We start from the raw sequence: 21,133 nt of genomic DNA on the forward strand, positions 1-21,133 counted from the left end.
TTGGCTGTTTATCTTCACATGATGTCTCTCCTTACGCTGTTTAGTGCTTGTAACCTTAAATCTGACCTTGTCTTATATTAATATTACACTCAAACATTTTTCATCCACCGATCATCACTTTATATGCCTCTTGTAAACAAATTATAGCTAGTTTTCTCTCCCTCTCTTCCTTCCAAACCCAATCTCATCATCTCTGCTTTTAACAGAAGAAATCAGTTTGTCATATTTGGAATAATTAGATAGTTACCTAGCTCAACTATTAATTTCAAAAAGCATTTTCTGTATCCTCTCTTATCCTCATAAGATGACACGTTGCAATCTTTTCACTCCCTTCTCTTTCCTCTACTCCCTATCTTTACTTTTACTGAAATAATTTACCATCTTTAGAGCCTGGTATCAGAATATCTCTTTCAGTGCATCTCTCCTAATTCAAATGCCTTTATTTAGCACTTACTATATATTAGTCTCTCCTCATCCATCTTGTTTCAATTTTGGACCTTCCTCTCTTCCCTGGTGGCTCAGATGGTAAAGTGTCTGCCTGGAATGCAGGAGACCCGGATTCAATTCCTGGGTTGGGAAGATCTCCTGGAGAAGGAAATGGCACCCCACTCCAGTATTCCTGCCTGGAAAATCCCATGGACCGAGAAGCCTGGTGGGCTACAGTCCATGGGGTTGCAAAGAGTCGGACATGACTGAGCGACTTCACTTTCACACATTAGTTTCTCCTCATCCATCTTGTTTCAATTTTGGACCTTCCTCTCTAGATTTCTTAGTTACTCTTGTCTCTTCTGTATCTTCCTCCATCTCGATGTCTCTAATCTGGCTCACCTGCTATTTTTCTGCTATCTTTCATGATATGCTCTCTGAATTCTTGCATATGCTTAGGTCTTTCTTTTGTCCTGACAGGTAAATGATACCTTGGATATCAACCCTTTTCTTTTAGTAGCATGTGGGCACAATGCCACAGTCTTTACTGCTGCAGGTGAGAAATCTGATTGTTCTTCTATAGGTGACTTGTTCTTTCTGCCTTGAAATATTTTTTATTCTTAAAAGTCCAGAGTTTTACCAGGAAGAGCAGAGATGTGTTCTTTGTTATCATGTTAACCTGGATCACTTTCTATCTACAAGATGTACTTTTTTTAAATTGGAAATTTTATTCTAAATTGAATGTTTGACTCCATTCCAACTATTACTTTTTCTAAATTTCTTTTGACTTTGAAATGTCTTTTGAGACTTCATATCTTAATCTTATATTTGTTCTGTGATTTGAGGATTTTCTTGCTCTTTATCTTTCAGGCTACTAATTTGAGTCTCAGTAGAAACCATGCATTTTTCAACTCATCTCCTGCAGTTTTAAATTAGGTAATCATTTTTGTTAATTTTTAGCTCTAGAAAAATATTTCCTGGTGGCCCCCCCCTTCAAATTTCCTTACCTGTTTTCTTAGGGCTGCCAGAGAAACCAATTTTCTGAGCGACCTTATTCTGACTCCTAGATCCTCTAATGAATTATTACTATTTGTCATCAGCTCGCTGGGGCCCAGGAGGTGTTGATGGCATCCACTGAGGGGCAGTAGTCTTGGTGTGTAGGAGATGAAGTAGTGTCCTTCCCCTGGCCCAGGAGGGTGGCCAGTCCCCAGGAGGAAGCTTCTGTAGACAGGGTGTCCCCTGGCCTCTTACCAGTCTTGGGAAAAAGGTGAACTTGGCTCCATCTGCAGCCCTTCTCAACTGGGGTTCTGAGAGAATAAATCCTAATATCCTGAGGAATCCATTGTATGCGCTGAGTTAACTTCTGGGCATCTGGAATGGTTCTATGTACCATCATTGTGAAAATTGAGGGAACAGGTATTTAAATCACCTTCTGTAGGGCTTAATCATCTCATGTACCTCGGTGAGAAAGGCTGAGCCAGACACACTCAACACAGGTTGGTGTTGACCTTCCCTGACGGGTGGAAGAAGGGATCCCACAGTTGTGCTGGGCCCAAGCTCTTCCCAAGGGGGAGTCAGTACAGTGGCTGGACTGCAGGGCTCAACATATACGTAGGTTGGAGCAGGGGCCAATTGCTGAACCTTCCTGCGCCCCAGCACCCCATGAGCACTCAGTAATGTGCTTTCACTTATGAACAAAATTGCCACTGCTTTTCCTTCTGCTTCCTTACTGTCTGGTGCCTGCTTTGGCAGTATTCTCCAGCCTGTGCAGCCCAAGGTGGAGAAAGCTCTAGCTCCCTTTGGAGTCCAGAGGTTCACTCCTGCTTGGCCCCAGGAGCTCCTGGCTGAGAAGAGACAAGTGCCTGGGGGCTGGGCTAGGCGGGGCCCAAGCGCCACCTTCTGGTTGTCATGACAGCAGAGTCCCATGCACCATCAGTGTTGCTGTCTTTAGCGGCAGGCCTGGCGGAAGATGCCCTGCTGATTGCCTGTAAGGGGCGTGGTCCTGAGGATGTTTCCTACTTTCTTTCATGGACATACTTTGGGGAAATGTGATTAGCTGGGGAGAGAGTTCTTTCTTGCTGGTGGGTGTTGTCCTCCATGTACCCAACATACCTGGAGGCTTGGGTGGGACTTGTGCACGTTCCCCCAGCTCAGGACCCACACTTGGTCATGTGATTTGTCATAGGACAGCTTAGCCGGCAGAGGATCGACACCTATGGACTTAAAAAAAAAAAGTAGCGACAAGTTGATCATTGTTGTTGCAGAAAGGGATTCTTTTCTAGGCCTCTCTATCCAGCCTAGCAGCCTGGGTAATGAGCCCATTTGGGAACCCAGGGCAGAAACCTTTGTGGGTTTGTCTTCAGGGGCATAAAATTGGTTGTCAGTAATGTTTTCCTTTCTTGCAAGTTTTACTTAAAGAAGACCCATACCATCTTGGCAAAAACATAAACACAGGTTTTCCTTTTTTCCAGTTTTCCACTCACAGTCAGCTTCAGGACCCTCCCATTACTTCTCCTGTAAGCCTTGGAGGCTTCCTGAACCCTCAGCATCCTTCCCAAGCTCTTCCACCTGCATCATCTGAGACTGACTTGGAAAGCTTCCGTTACCACATGTCCTTTAACTTCGTGCAGACTGTCTTGTACATCACCCACCTGGAACCTCCGGGACTTGGACTTTAGCATCAGGCGAGTCTTTTTCTACTGCTGTGACTGAAACTCTGCTATTCTCTGAGAATAGAGCTTCCTCAGTCACCTGGAGGCTGTTTTCTACTTCTCTTAATGTGGTTTCTAAGTTCCAAAACACTGTTTGTGATGCTGCTGTGACCCCTGCTCTTTTCGGCACTGACGTAGCCACTCTCTTTGTTCATTAAAGATCCCTAGTTTGGTGCCTTCATTCAAAGCCCTGCTTTCTCAGTTCCTTCTTGGTTTCAGTGATCTTTTTCCTTTCCCTTCCCTGCTGCAGCCACCGTAACGTATTCCTTGTCGACAAATTTCTGAAACTTCAATTTTAGTCCACCATATTCTAGCCTTTCTGATCTAGTCATGGGGGGCATCTTTGTCCCCACTGGTTAGAACTTTCCGTAAGAAATGTCTATGGAGTCCCTGAAAGCATTTAATTGTCTTCACCACTCCACTGAACTGTGATAGAGCTTAATGTGAAATTCAGAGATCACTTTTTGATCCTCCTCTAACTTGAATTTTCAGCATGGTTAACCATTCCCTTCTGGAAATAGTCCTTCCTCAGCCCCCCACCTCCCTGGCTTCCCTTCCTCATCCTGACTTCTAAATGTTGGCACGTTCCACATCTTCGTCTTTGACCTTCTCTCTACCTCCTTTCCCTGGATGAGCTCATTCAGCACATGGCTTCAGATAACCCACTGTACTCTAAAATTCATTCCTCTGTTGATGACCACAACTCTATACAAACCTAAACTCTTGATTTTGCCCATCCCCGTTGACATCTATTTCTTCTCCAGTCATCAACTTTCAGATTAAAATCCGCTCTACCCTGAAGTCCTAAGCAGAGTTGTTTCTATTTTCCTACCTTCATATACCCCCGGTCCATTGTTCATGCTTCCAGCGGCTCATTGTTCCTCTCTTCTGCCAGCTTCCTAGTCCCTTCCCATCATTTACCAAAGGCTTCAGGATCCAGCAGCCGCCTTCTTCCCAGAGCTTAACTCACCAGTCATGATACCTCGCTCTCTCTAGAGTCTTGTACTTTTCCTCTCTCTTTTAAAAACCCTCTTGATTATGCATGCTCTTCCAGCTATCTTATTTGTCCACCCTCTTCACAAACTTCCCTGAAGTTTGGACTGCAGGCACTATCTGTCCTTTCTGCCTAACCTTTTCCAAACATAGTTCATATTCTCATTCTGACTGAGGTGGTGTGGAGCAGGAGATGGAAAACCTACCCCCACCCCCACCATCTCTTAAATTCAGAACAGAGCTTTCCACAGTCTCTATGCTAAGGAGCTAAGACATGGAAGGGAAAAGGTCCTGAAGAACAAACCAGGCTTTCAGTGTGAGGACCGGAAGGGTGACCTACTAGGAGTGAATTGGAGGCTGACTAAGCTTTATAAAAGCTGCAACTCAGCCTTGACTCAACAGAGTACCTGATTAGAGGGATTCATTCTCTACGCTCTCCCTAGCAGAGAAAAGGATAAACCCTCTTCAGTGGATGACAGCCATATAAAGTCTCTACAATGTTATATGGAAGGTTTGCCATTCAGAAAAAAATAACTAGGCATTTCAAGATACAGCTTATATGACTGCAAATAATATAAAAAGATAAGAAAATTATGTGCATATAATTATATATATGTGTGTATGTACATGGAATTAAGCAGAAATTCTAAAGTGAAAAAATGCAAAACCTGAAATGAAGATCTCAATAAATAGATTTTGTTAAATATACCTTAGACAGGGTGGAAGACAGGACTAGTAAAGTGAAATGCAATTGAGGCACATACCCAAATTGAACTACAAAGAGACAAAAAGGGATGGAAAATATGAAAAGAGTGAAAGAGATGTGTGGGACACAATGGAAAGGTCTATTTTTTTTTTCTTTCAGAGTTCTCAAAGAAGAGGTGAGAAAGAATGAGGCCTCAGAATATTTGAAGAAACAACGGTTAAGAATTTTCCAATCTGATGAAAAATATTAAAGACCAAAGAAAGAGAAAATCTAGAAAGCAGCCAGAGAGAAAAAAGGGATACGTCATCTTCAAAAGAGAGAGAGTAAAACTTGACGGTTGCCCTGTTAACAAAACCAGTGGAAGATAATGAAATGGCATCTTAAAGTCGAAATAATATAACTGCCAATGTAACATTCTGTATCCAGTGAAAACATCCTTTACAAATAAAGGGAAAATTTTCAAACAAATAAGAACTATGAGAATCTGTTGTCAGCAGACCTGCACTAAAGAAACCTGCTCAGTCAGAATGAAACTGATCCCAGACAGAACACTGTACTTCAGGAACGAATAAAGAGCAATGAAAAAGGTAAATATATGCAAGAATATAAATGACAATAATAGTCATGTTTTGCAGGGTTAAATTATGTGTAGAAATAAATTCATTCCTACTATAGTGCCAAAGGCAGGACGGGGGTTAGCGGAGTTAGAGTGTTCTAAGGTTCTCTCATTATTAGGCAATGAAAGTGAAAGTTGCTCAGTCATGTCCGGATACTGGAGTGGGTGGCCTTTCCCGTCTCCAGGGGATCTTCCTGACCCAGGGATTGAACCTAGGTCTTCCACATTGCAGGCGGATCCTTCACCAGCTGAGCTATCAGGGAAGCCCATTATTAGGCAAATGAAGTAATACCTTGTATGAGACTGTACTGAGGTTAGGGTTAGAGGTTGTGATCTCTAGGGTGGTCATAATAATAGCAATGATCAAAGAATGCATGGACAACAAGTTACTAGAGGGAGAAACAGAATAATAAAAATGTTTGACTAATCCAGAAAAAAGCGAGAAAAGAGAAAAAAACAGGTCAAATAAATATACAGGGATCAAATAATTGAGTAAAGACTAAGATTATTAAACTAGATAAAAGCCAAAATCCAAATACAGTAGCTTTATAAAAGATCACCTTTTAAATACATGACATAGATTGAAAGTGAAAGAATGGAAAAATTATACTATGGTAACACTAATCAAAGTAAATCTGATTTAGCTATACTGTTAGACAAAAATAGACTTTCAGGCAAGAAGCTTTACCAGAGATAAATAGGGATATTTTGAAAGAAGTCTTCCACTCAGGAAGATATTACAATTTTAAAGCAAAGCAAAAATGGATGGAACTTGATAAATTTACAATCATAGCGGGAGATTTCAACATACCTCTCAGCAGCTAGTTGACTAAGTAAACAAAAGTCACGTAGAATATTTGAATAATAGAATGATCCAACTTGACACACATACAGACTTACTTAAAAACATTAGAAAACACAAGCTTTTAAAGTATACATGGAGCATTTGCCAAAGTCGATTAGCTTGATTATAAAGCAAGCTTCAATAGATTTCAAAGGATTGAAATTATTCAGAGGATTTTCTCTGACCAGGTAAATCAATAACAAAAAGATAGCTAGAAAATCTCCTGTCATATTTGCCAGGAGAAACCACAACCAAAACCCTGGTTTTATGTAACTTTCTCCCAACAGTGAGCAACCTGCACAGTTGAGCATTCCTTGGGAAAAAAAAACAACACAAGCCTCGTCACTGGTTTGACTTTAAATTTGCACCCCTCATCCTTAACTGGACCTTCATCACTGCCCTGCGGTCCTATCACATTTCCCTGGTCAGTTTAATCTCACATCCAACTTTCACCTCTTTCCTTAGACTTCCAGCCTTGGTGATAATTTTCCTTATTTCAAAGGCAACCAGAAGAGAAGGTCACCCAGCTACCACCAACTGTATCACCTGTTTGCACCCGTGCCTGAATACTTCCGGTTTCTTCCTGCTCTGATGAGAGAACGTGCTTTCATCCTAGGCTGGTGTATCTGCTCATATGTCCTGGATTCCACTGCCTGCTTCAGTGACGCAGAAGAAAGGGAAGAACTGCACGAGTTTTCCCCGTTAGCATACAAAGCTGGAGTGTCATCTAGCCTAAAAGTTTCTTCATCCTCTGCCAGCTACCGCCTCCTTTGTCTACTTTTACTCACATTTCAGCAAAACCCCTCAAAATGGTTGTCTGTATTCACCATCTCTGCTCCCTCTGATTCTGACTTGAACTCACCCTGCTCAGGTTTACATTATGCCATTATCGTCCTGTTTGTTCCTGCCAAGGCGATCCATGTGGTACTGAATCCAAGCTGAGTTCTCAATTTTCATAACATACAAATACTTTCAGCAACCTTTGACACCATTGGCCAATAACTCTCCCTAAAAATACTCTGCTCCTGGCTTCTGGAAAACCACCCTCTCCTCATTTTCTTACCTGTCAGGTTACTCCTCCTTGGTCTCCTCTGTTGGTTCTCTCTCATTCCTGATCTTTAAGGGTTGGAGTACTTCCGGGCTCCAACCGTGACCTCTTCTCTAACTATATATCCCTCCATGATCTCCTCCAGGTCACTGGATTTAACAAATTCACGTGGTGATGATGCCCACTTTCATCTCTCCAGCCTAGACCTCTCCTTTGACTCCAGACCTATTTATGCAACCTATTACATGACATCTTTAAAGATATAGATTATATATATAATAGCAGCTTAAACATAATCTAAAGCTGAATTACTAATTTCCCTCTGTATCTGCTTCATCCACTGCCTTGCTCAAAGCCTCTATCAGAGTGCATTACTTTCCTACTGCGGTAGCAACAGTGCCACTAACTTGGTGGCTTAAAACAACACAAATTTATTCCCCATAATTACAGTTCTTGAGGCCAGAAGTCCAAAATTAATTTCACTGGCAGGAGAAATACATCTGCATGGTAGTGCTCCCTCTAGAGGCTCTAGGGGAGAAGGTATTTCCTTGTCTTTTCCAGCTGCCAGAATCCAAAAATTTGCATTCTTTGGCTTATGGCCTTGCCCTCCAATCTTAAAGCCAGCAGTGTAGCAAACCTGCTTTAGTCCTTAAACTGTCTCCTTCTTCTGTGTTGTCACATCTTCTCTCTTATGAGGATACTTGTGCTTGCAGGCAGGGCTCACCCAGATAATTAAGGTAAGTCCCTTTAAATTCCATTTAGAAATCCTTACTTTGAACAAAATCTTTAGAATTTGTATGCAAACACAAAAGACCCTGAATAGCCAAAGCAATTTTAAGGAAAATGGAGCTGGAGGAATCAGGGCCCCTGACTTTGGACTATACCACAAAGCTATAAAACAGTATGCTACCGGCACAAAAACAGAAGTATAGATGAATGGAACAGGTTAAAACCCCCCAAAATAAACCCATACACCTACTGTCACCTAATCTTTGACAGAGGAAGAACATACAATGGAGAGAAGACAGTCTCTTCAATAAGTGGTGCTGGCAAACCCGGACAGTTACATGTAAAGGAATGAAATTAGAACATTCTTTAACACCATACACAAAAATAAACTCAAAATGGATTACACACCCAAAGGTGTGATTGGATACTATAAAACTCTTCGAGGAAAACAGACAGAATACTCTGACATGAACGGCAGCAAGATCTTTTTTGATCCACCTCCTAGAGTAATGAAAGTAAAAACAAACAAATGGGACCTAATTAAACTCAAAAGCTTTTGCGCAGCAAAGGAAACCATGAAAAAATGAAAAGACAACCCACAGAATGGGAGAAAATATGTACAAAGAAAGCAACCAAGAAGGGATTAATCTAAAAAAATATACAAAGAGCTCATGCAGCTCGATATCAAACAAAAGCAACCCCAATCAAAAAATAGGCAGGAGACCTAAATAGACATTTCTTCAAAGAGGACGTACAGATGGCCGAGAAGTACATGAAAAGATCAACATCAGTAATTATTAGACAAACGCAAATCAAAACTACAGTGAGGTCTCACACTAGTCAGAATGGCCATCATCAATACACCTACAAATAATAAGTGCTGAAGAGGGTGTGAAGAAAAGGGAACCTTCTTGCACCTTTGGTGGGGATGTAAATTGGTATAACCACTATGGAGAACAGTATGGAGGTTCCTTAAAAAGCTAAATACAGAACTACCCTATGACCCAGCAATCCCACCCCTGAGCAAGTATCTGGAGAAAACCATAATCTGAAAAGATAGATACACCCAGCATTCATTGTAGCATTACTTACAATAGCCAGGACAAGGAAACAGCCTAAATGTCCAATATGTATGTATAATGGAATAGTAATCATAAAAAAATGAAATAGTGCCATTTGCAGCAACACTGATGGACCTGGAGATTATTATACTAAGTCAGAGAAAGACAAATATGATATTGCTTATATACGGAATCTAAAATAATAATGCAAATGAACTTGTTACAAAAACAGAAATAGAATTCACAGATGGGGAAAAGAGGGGTGGGCTAAACTGGGAGACTGGGATTTAAGAGAATTAACTATATATAAAATAGGTAACTAATAAGAACCTACTGTATAGCACAGGCAACTCTACTCAATACTCTGTAATGATCTCTATGGGAAAAGAATCTTAAAAAAAAAAAGGGGGATATATCTGTATGTATAACTGATTCACTTTGCTGTACACCTGAAACTAACACAACACTGTAAATCAGCTATAGTCCAGTAAAAAGTATCAAAAATCCTTAATCACGCCTGTGAAATCCCTTTTGCCATATAAGGTGACATTCTTTGGTTCTGGGGATGAGGGTGTGGATATCTTGGGAGCCATTATTCCACCCACCGCACACAGTTTATGGCATTACCATTCTACCACTGCTTAAATTATTATTATTATTCCTTTCTCTCAAACCTTACATTCAAATGAGCAGAAAATCTTTTGGGGTCCACATTTAAAATATAGCAAGACTTTGATAACTTCTTACTGCTTCCACTGCCGTCATCCTCTCCTGGATTATTTCAATGACCACATCTCTATTTTCTAATCTGAGCAGCAGATTGACTCTTTAAAGATGTCAGATTATGTCACTCCCCTGATTAAAAGACTTGAACGGTTTGCTATCTCACTGGCCTTAGTTTATCTCCATCTTTGCTGCGTCCCACTCTCCTCCGCGTCCCACTCTCCTCTGCGTCCCACTCTCCTCTGCGTCCCACTCTCCTCTGCCATGGTCGTGCTCCAAAGCTCCAATCCCACTTGGAGTTCAGATCTCAGATCCTGTTTACCTCCAGAGGGAGGGCCATTTAAAAACAGTCTTTCGGTTCGTCTTTCCCTTTCAACATGTAAATAGCTCTTAGCATCTGTAGCTCCCTAAAATTCTAAATGATGGTCTCTTTCCCCAACTAGAATATAATTTCTGGGACCTGTTCATTCATGGCTATTTGTCCCAGCACCTAGACCAAAGTTTGGCACACAGTAGGCAATGCATGCTTAATGAAAAATGCACTTCTCTAAAATGAATCTTCTCTACATCCTTCCACTAGCCTGACCACTTCTCCTGGGAGCTGGGAAGTGTGCAGAGAACAAAGAAGGATGTGGCAGGCTGTGCCCCAGAACTGGAAGCTCCCCGCTCCCTCAGAGAGATGTACCTGAAGGACTTTCTGAGCCTGCACGTCGACCACGAGGACTCTGCTCAGTGTGGGCTGGGCCACGTAGATGTAGCGGTGCCTGACGTTCACTGCTGATGCCCACTGGCAGGGCTGGGTGATGTCCCCATCCTTTTGAGGACATATTTCTTCCTGTAAAGGAGACAGGCTGCCATAAGTCTTCTTAATCCCCTGTTCCCCTGCCATCGCTGGGTTCCGCTCCCTTCACCCTCCCCTCTTCCTTTCTTCCTCTCAGAATTCTTCGCCACTGCAGCATCCAAGGGAGCACAGCACACACAGCTTCTCGCATCACCGTGCATGGAGCTTTTCACTCCACGTTCCGTTCATCTTTCATCTTCCCCTGCTCCTCCTGAGGCTGTAACTCCCTTTGCTGGCCTTTCGGTCAGCAGCTGAGAGGTCCGTGTGCTTCCCCTCTTGAGCGTGGCCTTCTCCCTCTCCTCATCCCCATCCATCGCACCCAGCTCTGTCAGTGGCCAGCCTCCTGCAGGAGTCACCTACACACACTCTCAGCGGCCTCGCCTCTCACACGCTCCTAGTCCTCTGCACAGAGCTGGCGGTGTTCTCACTGAACCCCCGGGCGACTTCTCAGTTATATTCAAGCTTTGCCATCATCTTATTTGAACTTGGGGCATCATCTGACACTGTTTGACTGTTGCTTGGTTTTTTTCCCTCCACCCTCCCCAGTGTCTGACCCTTCTCTGTTGCTCTCTCTACATGGCATCTCTAGATGCCAGAATGCTCAGGGGTCACTACTGGATGACTTCTCTAAAATCCACTACCTTTGCTAATCATTGTTAATCCACACCTGTGACTTTAAATACAGTCTGCTGCTACTGCTGCTAAGTCGCTTCAGTCGTGTCCGACTCTGTGCGACTCTGTAGATGGAAGCCCATGAGGCTCCCCTGTCCCTGGGATTCTCCAGGCAAGAACACTGGAGTGGGTTGCCATTTCCTTCTTGTGCTAACACCTCCCAAATTTGTATCTTTAGCTCAGCCCTCTTCTCTGAACTCCAGACTTAGCTACTTTCCTAAGTAGCTATTTTATTTACATTCCAAATTTGTAAGTCTGAAATCAACTCAGTTTTGCCTCCCAGTCTTGCTCATTTCCCTTGTTTTACTTCCCAGACAAAATCTTTGAAGGCATCTTTGACTCTGCTTTCTCTCTCTATACCCTCAGCCTTCATCCAATGAATAAAAATCATTTCCATTTTACCTCCAAGAACATATTCAGAGTTAAACTTTCCGACCACTTCCACCTCTGGCACCGTAACTCAAGCCACATCTGTCCCTTGAGTGACTGCTACAGCATCCACACTGTGCTCCTTGATTCCGCCCTGGCCTCCCCTGACAGATTCTTGACTCATCAACCACAGGGATCCCTGTGAAATACAAGTCAGCCCAACGCACTTCACCACGATAACACTCTTTCTTGCTCAGAACAGGTCTTTCGTGAAGCCAACAAGGCCCTGAACACTTTGCTTCCTGGGATTCCTCTGACCTGTCTCTAGTGTTTTTCTCCCTTTCCCACCCATCCTGTGCACGCCTGTGCCGGCATCTTCTGTACTCATGCTGAACTCCTGCACCAGGGCCCATGTGCTGGTCAACTGGTTTTCCCAGATGTCTACCTGGTTTATTTCATGTCCTTCAGGTGACATGTCAGCCCACATGTCACCTTCCTGAGATGCCCTCTCTAGCCTCACCAAGCGTACCCTGGCACCCACCCTGCCTCACCTTGCTACATTTCTCATTTACCGCTTGATCTTCTTTGTTTTTTTGTTTGTCTACCTATATTTAGTCTTTCCTTTTTCACTAGATCGTAAGCTCCTTGAGAGCAAGCTCTTTGTTGCGCTCACTGCTTTATTCTTAGCACCTAGTGAAGTGCCTGACACAGAACTGGTGCTTGAGATGTATAACATAATCAATATAAATAAAGAATAAATGAGAGAAAAGAGGGCCTTCTTTTCCCATGTCTTCTGTGACAGACATTCTCACGTGTTTCCTCGTGACTCTTGTGCGATGCTGTCTCAGCCTCTGTGCCAGCCCCAGGGCTCTGTGCAGGTGCCCAGCTCCAATCACTTACATGCACCCTTGGTGATCCTGTCTCCTATCTTGGCTATCATCAGTACTCACATGCTGAGGCCCCCAGATCTGCGTCTTTAGCTCAGAACCATCCTCCCCCAGTTCTCCCATGGGTTCTCCTACAGTCAGCTCATTCTCAACCGTCCACATGTGATCTGGTCTTTGCCGCCATCCCTGCTGGGTCCTCAATGGTATCTAGGCAGCCGAGTCCAAAGCAGGAACACCATTCTGAATGCTTCCTTCTCCCACACAACTCACTGTGAATCAGTCCCTGAGGACTACAGAGATTGCCTCCTAAATCTCGGAGTTCTATGTTCTAGCTTAAGCCCAGTTTCTTTCCTAAGCAGCTGCAATAGCTTTGAAGCAGGTCTTTCTCCTTTTACTCTCTCTGTCATCATATTTAATCCTTACATGCCTGTGTGCTAAGTTGCTTTAGTCATGTCTGACTCTGAAACTCTATGGACGTAGCTGGCCAGGCTCCTCTGCCCATGGGATTCTCCAGGCTGGGGTGGGTCACCATGCCCGTCTTCAGGGAATCTTCCTGACCCAGGGATTGAACCCACATCTCTTATGCCCTCTTGCATTGGCAGGTGGGTTCTTTCCCACTAGTGCCACCTGGGAAGCCCGTAATCCTCACAATAACCTTAATTTACCTATGAGAAAAGACAGGGGCTTAGAGGGGTTAAACACTTTTCTTAAGCCACTGGGCCTGCTGAGTGATGGAGGTGGGCTCTGATATCACTTGTGCAGATCCTGCTCTACAGCCTGTGCCCTGACCTACTAACCCTGCAGCATCCTGCTGGGCAAAATGGACTCTCATCCAGCAGAGAGGCCAGAGATGAGAAGCACCAACTACCTACTCACCCAGAACCTGAGGAAGAGGGTCAGCTCATCATAACTCTCCTGGGAGGTTCTGGCCACTTTGTAGGTGAGCAAACTGTTATTTGGGACTGTTCCATAGCTCACAGAGGTTTGAGTTGCCTGAAATGCCTACAGGGCCTCTCTTACTGTGTATGTTCTAGTTTCTTAGGAAAATTGAGCCCTGCTTAGGATTTGAGAGATTTCCCTTGCAAGCTACAGGTCAGGTTATTGCAAATATATGAGAAGTTAGTGCCAATGTGATGGGTTGCAATTATTCAAACCTAACTGCTAGAAATTAACTAGGACCACTCTTACTAGGGGGCTGGTAGTGGCTTAGTGGTAAAGAATTTGCTGCCTACGCAGGAGCCACGGGTTTGATTCCTGGGTCAGAAAGATTCCCTGGAGAAGGAAAGGGCAACCCATTCTAGTAGTCTTGCCTGGGGAATCCTATGGACAGAGGAGCCTGGCAGGCTACAGTCCATGGGTTGCAAAGAGTTGGACACGACTTAGTAACTAAACAACAACAACTCTTTCTCGATGGTTTCATGGCTATCACGTGGAGGGAAAACTTATCAGAGGTTAGCACTTTAAAGCATGATTAATTCAAATGAAATAGTCTGGAAAAGAGCTGTTTCCAAGCTGCAAATATAAGAAACACAGCACTGTGAAATACACCACTGGCCGGCACAGCAATGTGATAAACTTGTTTTAGGCACTTGTCTGGGCCAAGCCCACTTGCTCTGTGAGCTGCAAGCCTATCACTGTGGCCCAGGGTATCCTCTGTATGTCTTTGAGTAGAGGGCTCATGGGGGCTGTTAGATGACTCTTGGATTAATGCCATACTTCTACCCTCAAGAAGCCAGGGATCAGCTAGGTCAGACCTCTAGTAAGAATCCACCAACGCAAGGCCAAGTGGGACACCAGTGGAAGGGACGGAACCGAGGGGTGGGAGGCACAGCCCTGAGGATGCCTCCTGACAGCAGGGGCTGGGGGGCTGGGGGGCTGGGAGAGTTGTTTTGGACCTGCTGCCTGCAGTCGTCTCTTCTGCCTCTGCCCCTGCATGTCGCACTGCCATTTCCTGCCCAGCCTCTGAACTGTCCATAGCAGCTCTGATGCTCAGGCCACTCACACGTTTCCTGCACTCTCCCCTGCTCCCTGGGGACCACTGAGGGCCTCCAAGCGCAAAAATCTACTAAATGTTTCCCATTCTCACCGCCTCTGGTTTAACCCAGGTCCCCATCCTCTCCTGGATCATCACAACAGCCTCTCTACCCACTTCTGTGCTTCTAGTGCAGCCCTTCTGATCATCACCCTCGGTGAGGCCCCACATGTTCCAAAGCACCTGAATGCTGGCCATCCTTCGCCTGAAGTCCTTCGGTGCTTCCCCTTAGGACTCACCAGCCCTGACCCTTACCTACTGTCATCCTCAATCTTAGGCCCTTCTCACATCCATTTGTCCTCCAGGCATATGACCTGATGTTTTATGCTCCTGTGCTCCATGTTGATGACATTTCCTCTCAACAGTCATCATCAATTCCTACCTGTTCTTTACAACTGAGCCCAGGCGCCACCTGCCCCCAGAGCCTTCTCTGACTGCCCCTGGAGAGGCCTTGCTCCCATGTACCTTATACATCCTTCTAGCAGCACCTGTTTGGAAGCTGTCCATTCACGCTACTGTCTCTGTCATTTGATTGTGAACTTGTGGAGGCCAGGAACCCATCTGTCCTTCAGGCTCCATGCATGGAAGTGGCCACTGAAGGAAGGCATCTGGAACCACATCATGTATAGCAAATGGAATTCAAGAAACCCCGTGGCACACATGATGAAAGGGATGTTGCTGGGATGTTGGATGTGATGTGGGGTGTCCCAGGTGCCAGACACTTACGTAGCTCATGAAGATCTTCTCCGTGGGCTTGAGGTGCCTCTGGATCTCACAGTCCACTGGGTGCAGGACAATGATGCCATCGTCGGAGAAGACGTAAAACATGTTTCCCACACTGAGGCCTGTGAGGAGCAAGCACAGCCACGGTTATGCCCTTCCTAGCAGCTGGTCCCCAGGCTGGCTCACAGGCCATGTTGGGCACAGATGAAACCGGCAGCCTGGCTGCGTCAGGTGCAGGCACAGAGTGCGAGGTCTGGTCCAGGAGGGGTGAGGCGAGATAAGCAGGCAGTGTGTAGGGAGCAAGCGCCTGAGGGCTGAGAATCAACACGTACACCGAGGGCCCTCCAATCCCCAGCTGTCTTCCCAGACATGCACACCTGCCCCAGGTCATCCACAGCTGGCTGTCAACACAAGTTTTCAAATAAAGGACAGCTCTGGCTGCGACATACATTTGACCTTTCCTAAGGGCTTCCCTGGTAGCTCAGCTGGTAAAGAATCTGCCTGCAATGCAGGAGACCCTGGTTCGATTCCTGGGTCAGAAAGATCCCCTGGAGAAGGGAAAGTCTACCCAGTCCTGTGTTCTTGGACTTCCCTGGTGGCTCAGCCAGTAAAGAATCCACCTGCAATGCGGGAGACCTGGGTTGGGATCCCTGGGTTGGGATGCCTTGGTGGAGGGCGTGGCAACCTACTTCAGTATTCTTGCCTGGAAAACTCCATGGGCATAGGAGCCTGGTGGGCTGCAGTCCATGGGGCCCCAAAGAGTCAGACAAGGCTAAGCAACTGAATGCACATACATCCTGAAAGGCAAAGTCTCCCTTGGTCCTTGTCAACTAGGCAAATCAGAACGGATCAGATGATGCCAAAGAAACAAAGTTGTTTTTTTTTTTTTTAAACACATTTATATACAGTGCTGCCACTTGGAACATGAGGGCCTACGAATGCTGGGGTTGGTATTCTTTTGTCCAAACCTGGTCTCTGTGCCAGTGAACATTTCCTTCAAGACAGTTTGCTCCAACCTCTGCCTTACCAGTTTCCCCGTGGCAGCCCCACGCCAGGTGACAGAGCCCACAGCTGGGTCAGGCCAGCTGCCTGTCCCCCACCTCATCCTAGCCCAGGGCCATGGCTGTCTGGGGAGAAATTTCCTTAGATCAGCAGAGAAAGGGCCTTGGCGACCAGCTAGTTCAGCCTCCTTATTTTAAAGACAGAAAAAAACAACAACCACAAAAACCAAGCCCAAGATGAAGAGGGGCTTGGTTGAGGCCACAGGCCCTTGTGACAGACCTGGAGCCTGCGCCTGGGCTCTGTCCCCTCGCCCTGCTCTCCACACAAGGTCAGCATGGCACAGGGATGGGCAAGGTCTAGAGTTCTCCCTCTTCCTCCCCTCCCCCCCATCCTCTCTCCCTTCATTGCTTTTAAAGGTAACACATTGAAAAGATTAGTAGGAATTCTAAGAGAATTACCTACGTGAAAAATTCTTTCCTAGCAGGCTAAGAAAACCAGTGTACTGACTTAATTGACTAATGGAGTAAGTTTTTAGTGAGTGAGAAAATGATAAAACAGGCAAATGGGAATCCTGTTCTGCCTACTTTCAGTGGCTCTGCTGGTCACTTTCACCAGTGCCCGTGGCTTCAAGTGTGGACAGGGGTCCCTGACTCCACAACACAGCCTCACCTGCCTCTGGTTCTGTGCCGAGATGAGGGCTCCTGCCACTATAAACAGCCTCTCGGAAGCTGGGAACGCCTGGGAGCACTCTGCACAGGTCCCAGAGGGAATCCTGTGTGCTGGGCAGCCTCTCCCAAGAGCCAGACAAAGTGGGCCTGTGCCTCCCACACAGCGGCCAGTGTATGGAGCGGGGTAGGGAGCACACATTTGCTGTGATCCCCATCTATCTTGTCCCCAGCAAGACTTTCTCTTCTATACTCTGTCATTTGGCAAGCTCCTCTTGCTCAAACTTAGGGGCCAGAGGAGGTCGTCCCTGCAAAACAACCACAGACCCCACAACAGGCTCCCAAGTTTCTTAGAAAATCAGTGGCTGGAAGAACCAACATGAGACTGAAAACTGTAGAGCCCACGTGGGGCTTGCAGCTGTGCTGCGGGCTGAGCACCGAGCCTTGCCACAGTGGACAGTGCAACGTGAAGCTCAACAAGCCCTTGCTCCACAAGTAATTGATTTCACAAGAGCTGGCCTCACGAGTCAGACCCTGGAAGGTTCTGTCTGTGGTGAGCTTGACCAAGGGGCACAGGGGAACATTCCCTGCTACTGGGAGTCCATCATGTCACTGCTCCTATTCAGAGATGGGAGAGCCCTGCCAACCTCTGCTTTTGCTCCTGTATTCTCCAACTTCGGGTCCTTGAGTATGAGCAGGAAAGGGTGTGGGCAGACAGCTGTCCAGGTGTGATGGAGTCTGTTCACTGCTGGGTTGTCCAATATCAGCATAGCACCAGCCAGCCCTAAGCTCCGAGGCAGCTGTGGGTCTTAATTTGGCCTTTGGGCCTCCAGAGCTGCATTTAACACTTTCCAGGGTCTCCTGCTCTCTCTGCAGTTCTCCACTTTTGAGACTTGTAAACACCCCTTAGAAAGCACTTTTTAAAGAAACAGAGCCAAAGCTCTCTGTGCGCGGTGGCCTAGAAGCCAGGTTGAGGCAGTGTCAAGGGACCGCTGTCCCTGATTAGCAACCGTTGCTACGACTTTCCTTCTGAGGATTCCTAAAACCTACTGGCAACAATCCTTCATTTTCCAGGCTCTGCCTTTGTTTTGCTCCCAGACTGTGTGAGCATTAGTGCCTGACGGTCAGGAAATTACTCTGAGTGCTTGTATGCACGCGCATGCTAGATGGCAGGTAACAGCCTGTGAAGTTCTTAAGAAGAAACAGGAGGAAATGTGCTGGTTTTCAAAAATGGAGAATTAGCGCTTAACCCTGGATCACACGGTGCCTTCTCCTGGTGCTCATCCTCTCCCCTTTGTCCACCAAGCTAGAGGACAAGGTACCTCAGGTGATCCGGAGTCTCTGGTGGAGGGGTTCAGAGGGAGAGTTGGGGGGTCCATTGCAAATGCACCCAGCACAGTGACTCAGGCTCTTTAACCCAGTGCTCACGTGTGCTTGCTATTTTTGAACCATATTATTAGACCACTTTTGATATTCAAAAATGGCAATTTTGTTTTTTGCTTTCTTTGGCCATGTGGCTTGTGGGATCTTAGTTCTCTGACCAGGGATTGAACCTGGACCCCCAGCAGTAGACGTGTGGAGTCCTAATCAGTGGACTGTCAGGTAATTCCCCCCAAATGGCAGTTTTGTATGGCCTGGCCTAATATCTAAAGATTGTTGGGTAGATACACATAGGTTTAAAAAACCTATTCATTTAGAAATATACATGCAAATGTGTATTTACAGACATGATGGTAGCTTTTTTCTTTAGCATTTTCTCAAAGTAACACTAAACCCCAACACCAACATCAGTTACTAGAAAATATTTTAAGGCCCAGTTCTAACCAGGATCCCTGCCAAGAAGTCTGCTTCATTGGAAGTTTCAAAATAGCTTTAAATGGAAACTTTTGTTCTAAAAATTCAAATGGTCTAATGTCCATTGAGACATCTGTGCTTGTGCATGCTCAGTCCTGTCTGACTCTGTGACACCATGGACTGTAGCCCGATAGGCTCCTCTGTCCATGGATTTCTCCAGGCAAGAATACTGGGATGGGTTGCCGTTTCCTACTCCAGGGGATCTTCCCAACCCAGGAATTGAATCCGCGTCTCTGATGTCTCTTGCACCGGCAGGTGAATTCTTTACCCCTGTGCCACCTGGGAAGCCTATTAAAGACACTAGGAGGTTTAAACCTGCCTCAAGTGTGCCACTTGAGTTTGATGTGGACTTCCCCTCTAATCTGGCCTGTGGACCCCACTTGTAGGGATTGCTTGATGTTTGAAAGAACTATTGGTGGTGCATGGAAAGATGGCATATTATGGGGCCATGAACACATGTGATTATAGGCACAATACAGAATAAATAAGCTTGGTACCTTCTTCTCGCCATAGAATATTCGCAACTGCAGCATCAGAGAAATGAAGACAGCAGGTACATGATTAAGGGAAGAAAAATAAAAAAGAAAAAGCAACATCAGAACATTGCAGTGATTCAGTTCAGTTCAAGAACACACTGGTATCTAGTCTATCATGTACGGACTCTGCACCACTCATTGCCCCCCACAACACTGAGGAGGGGATACTGGGCAGAGACAAATGCTTCCAGGGCTCAGGACCCTTTTGGTTCCCAGTGAATCAGGTCCCAAGATCACAGAAGCTAATGGGATTCTCTCTTCTGTGGATGATAAACAGCAAGCAACACCCCTCAGACCTCCTGGACTACTTCCAGGAGCATGCTGGTTTTCTGCTAGGATTTTCCTTAGGAAGATCATCCGCAATACTTTTTTGATTTTCTCCCTTGATGATAAAGACTCAGCTAAAGGTCTTTGATCATGGGAAAGAGACCATATCTAATACCCATGTCCATGAAATTACTCCTGTAGAGCCTACTGGGGAGCAGTGGCTATGAGGAAGAGCCTGCTTAGCACCCCAAGTAGGCAACAATCCCTGGAGTAAAAGCATGTCTGGGTGAATGTGCAGGCCAGTTCCTGGGCCATGGGAGGGCAGCAGCTGCTGGTGAGTGGTTAGTAGGAGCAATTTTGTAGATGAAGGACAGAGCAAGTAGGAGGCAGAACTGGGGATAGGCTATGCGGGCTTCCTTGTGGCCATGGGCTCTGTCTGCTGTCCAGAGACTTTCCCTGCCTGCGTTTGCAGAGTTGTCTAGGTTTACAGGCAAAGTTTTCTCACCTCTGGTCATCCTCTGTCCCAGAATACATGGAAGGACATAAGGTTTACACCTGTCTCCAAGGGTTCATGGTTGGTAGCTGTGGCCCCTGCAACCCAGGGTCTCCCAACCAGCTGAGTAAGGAGCTCAAAGGCAAAAGTGGACTCACGGGTCTTTCTAGCTGAGTCTTCAATGAAGAGGGAGGAAATATCTTCATCCACACCCACTTCATTTTTGGCAATGCAGGTATATGCCCCTGTGTCTTCATACCGGACACTGCCGATGTGGAGCTCGCTCCCATTGGCTGTAGAAAGAACAGAGTGCAGCGTGGCCTACTCAGCTGGGACCGCCCCCCTGCCTTTCTCTCTCCTGTTGAGAGCATTGAGGTTAAAAGTACAGCGCCTCAGCTGGCTGAGGGCAATCAGTACCCTGATATATACCCAGGAAGGGCTAGAACAGCGGAGCTGAACTGCAAGTGACCTGGGACCTAGCTGACAGCATCTCATCATTGTGCTCAGAGAGATCTGTGTGAAACCACAGAGCAGGAAAATCGGGAGAGACATTTGCTTGCTCCCCGTGTCTGACTTAGAAACAAATCACTCCTCTTATTCCCATTCCTAGAGAGAGTGTCAGCTTGAACTTGATGGCATTAATGGCACAGAGACATCAAGGGGGGCTCTTACCTAGAAGGGAGAGCTGTTTTGACATCTGGGTTGAGACATCCATGCCATTTTTTAGCCAAGTGATTCTGGGCATAGGAATGCCCTCTGCGTGACATTTCAGGCTGGCCGCCACCCCGGGCTCCTGTGCCTGGGTCTCTGGATAGACGCGGATGACGGGTGGCACTGTGGGCGAGAGTTAGTGCTGGTGAGAAGAGGTCTTCACCTGCCTCGGGCCTGTGGTCCCACAGTGAGACTCTGCCCAGAGGGCTGAACCGAGAGGCGAC

At 45.9% G+C, this 21,133-nt stretch overlaps 1 protein-coding gene across 3 annotated transcripts in view; it reads right to left on the reverse strand.

The window, feature by feature from the left end:
• Nucleotides 1–21,133, reverse strand: part of FSTL4 (follistatin like 4) — a 768,172-nt gene that overhangs the window by 13,229 nt on the left and 733,810 nt on the right. For all 3 annotated transcript variants that reach the window (XM_060416502.1, XM_042250516.2, XM_027970246.2), the window contains 6 exons: nucleotides 20,871–21,032; nucleotides 20,357–20,491; nucleotides 19,400–19,426; nucleotides 15,385–15,503; nucleotides 10,543–10,692; nucleotides 2,539–2,646 (listed from right to left, as the gene is read on the reverse strand). In XM_060416502.1, coding sequence (XP_060272485.1) covers nucleotides 2,539–2,646; nucleotides 10,543–10,692; nucleotides 15,385–15,503; nucleotides 19,400–19,426; nucleotides 20,357–20,491; nucleotides 20,871–21,032 — 701 coding nt within the window. The remainder of the gene's footprint in view (nucleotides 1–2,538; nucleotides 2,647–10,542; nucleotides 10,693–15,384; nucleotides 15,504–19,399; nucleotides 19,427–20,356; nucleotides 20,492–20,870; nucleotides 21,033–21,133) is intronic.

Source organism: Ovis aries, chromosome 5, assembly GCF_016772045.2.
Source record: "Ovis aries strain OAR_USU_Benz2616 breed Rambouillet chromosome 5, ARS-UI_Ramb_v3.0, whole genome shotgun sequence".
NCBI lineage: Eukaryota > Metazoa > Chordata > Mammalia > Artiodactyla > Bovidae > Ovis > Ovis aries.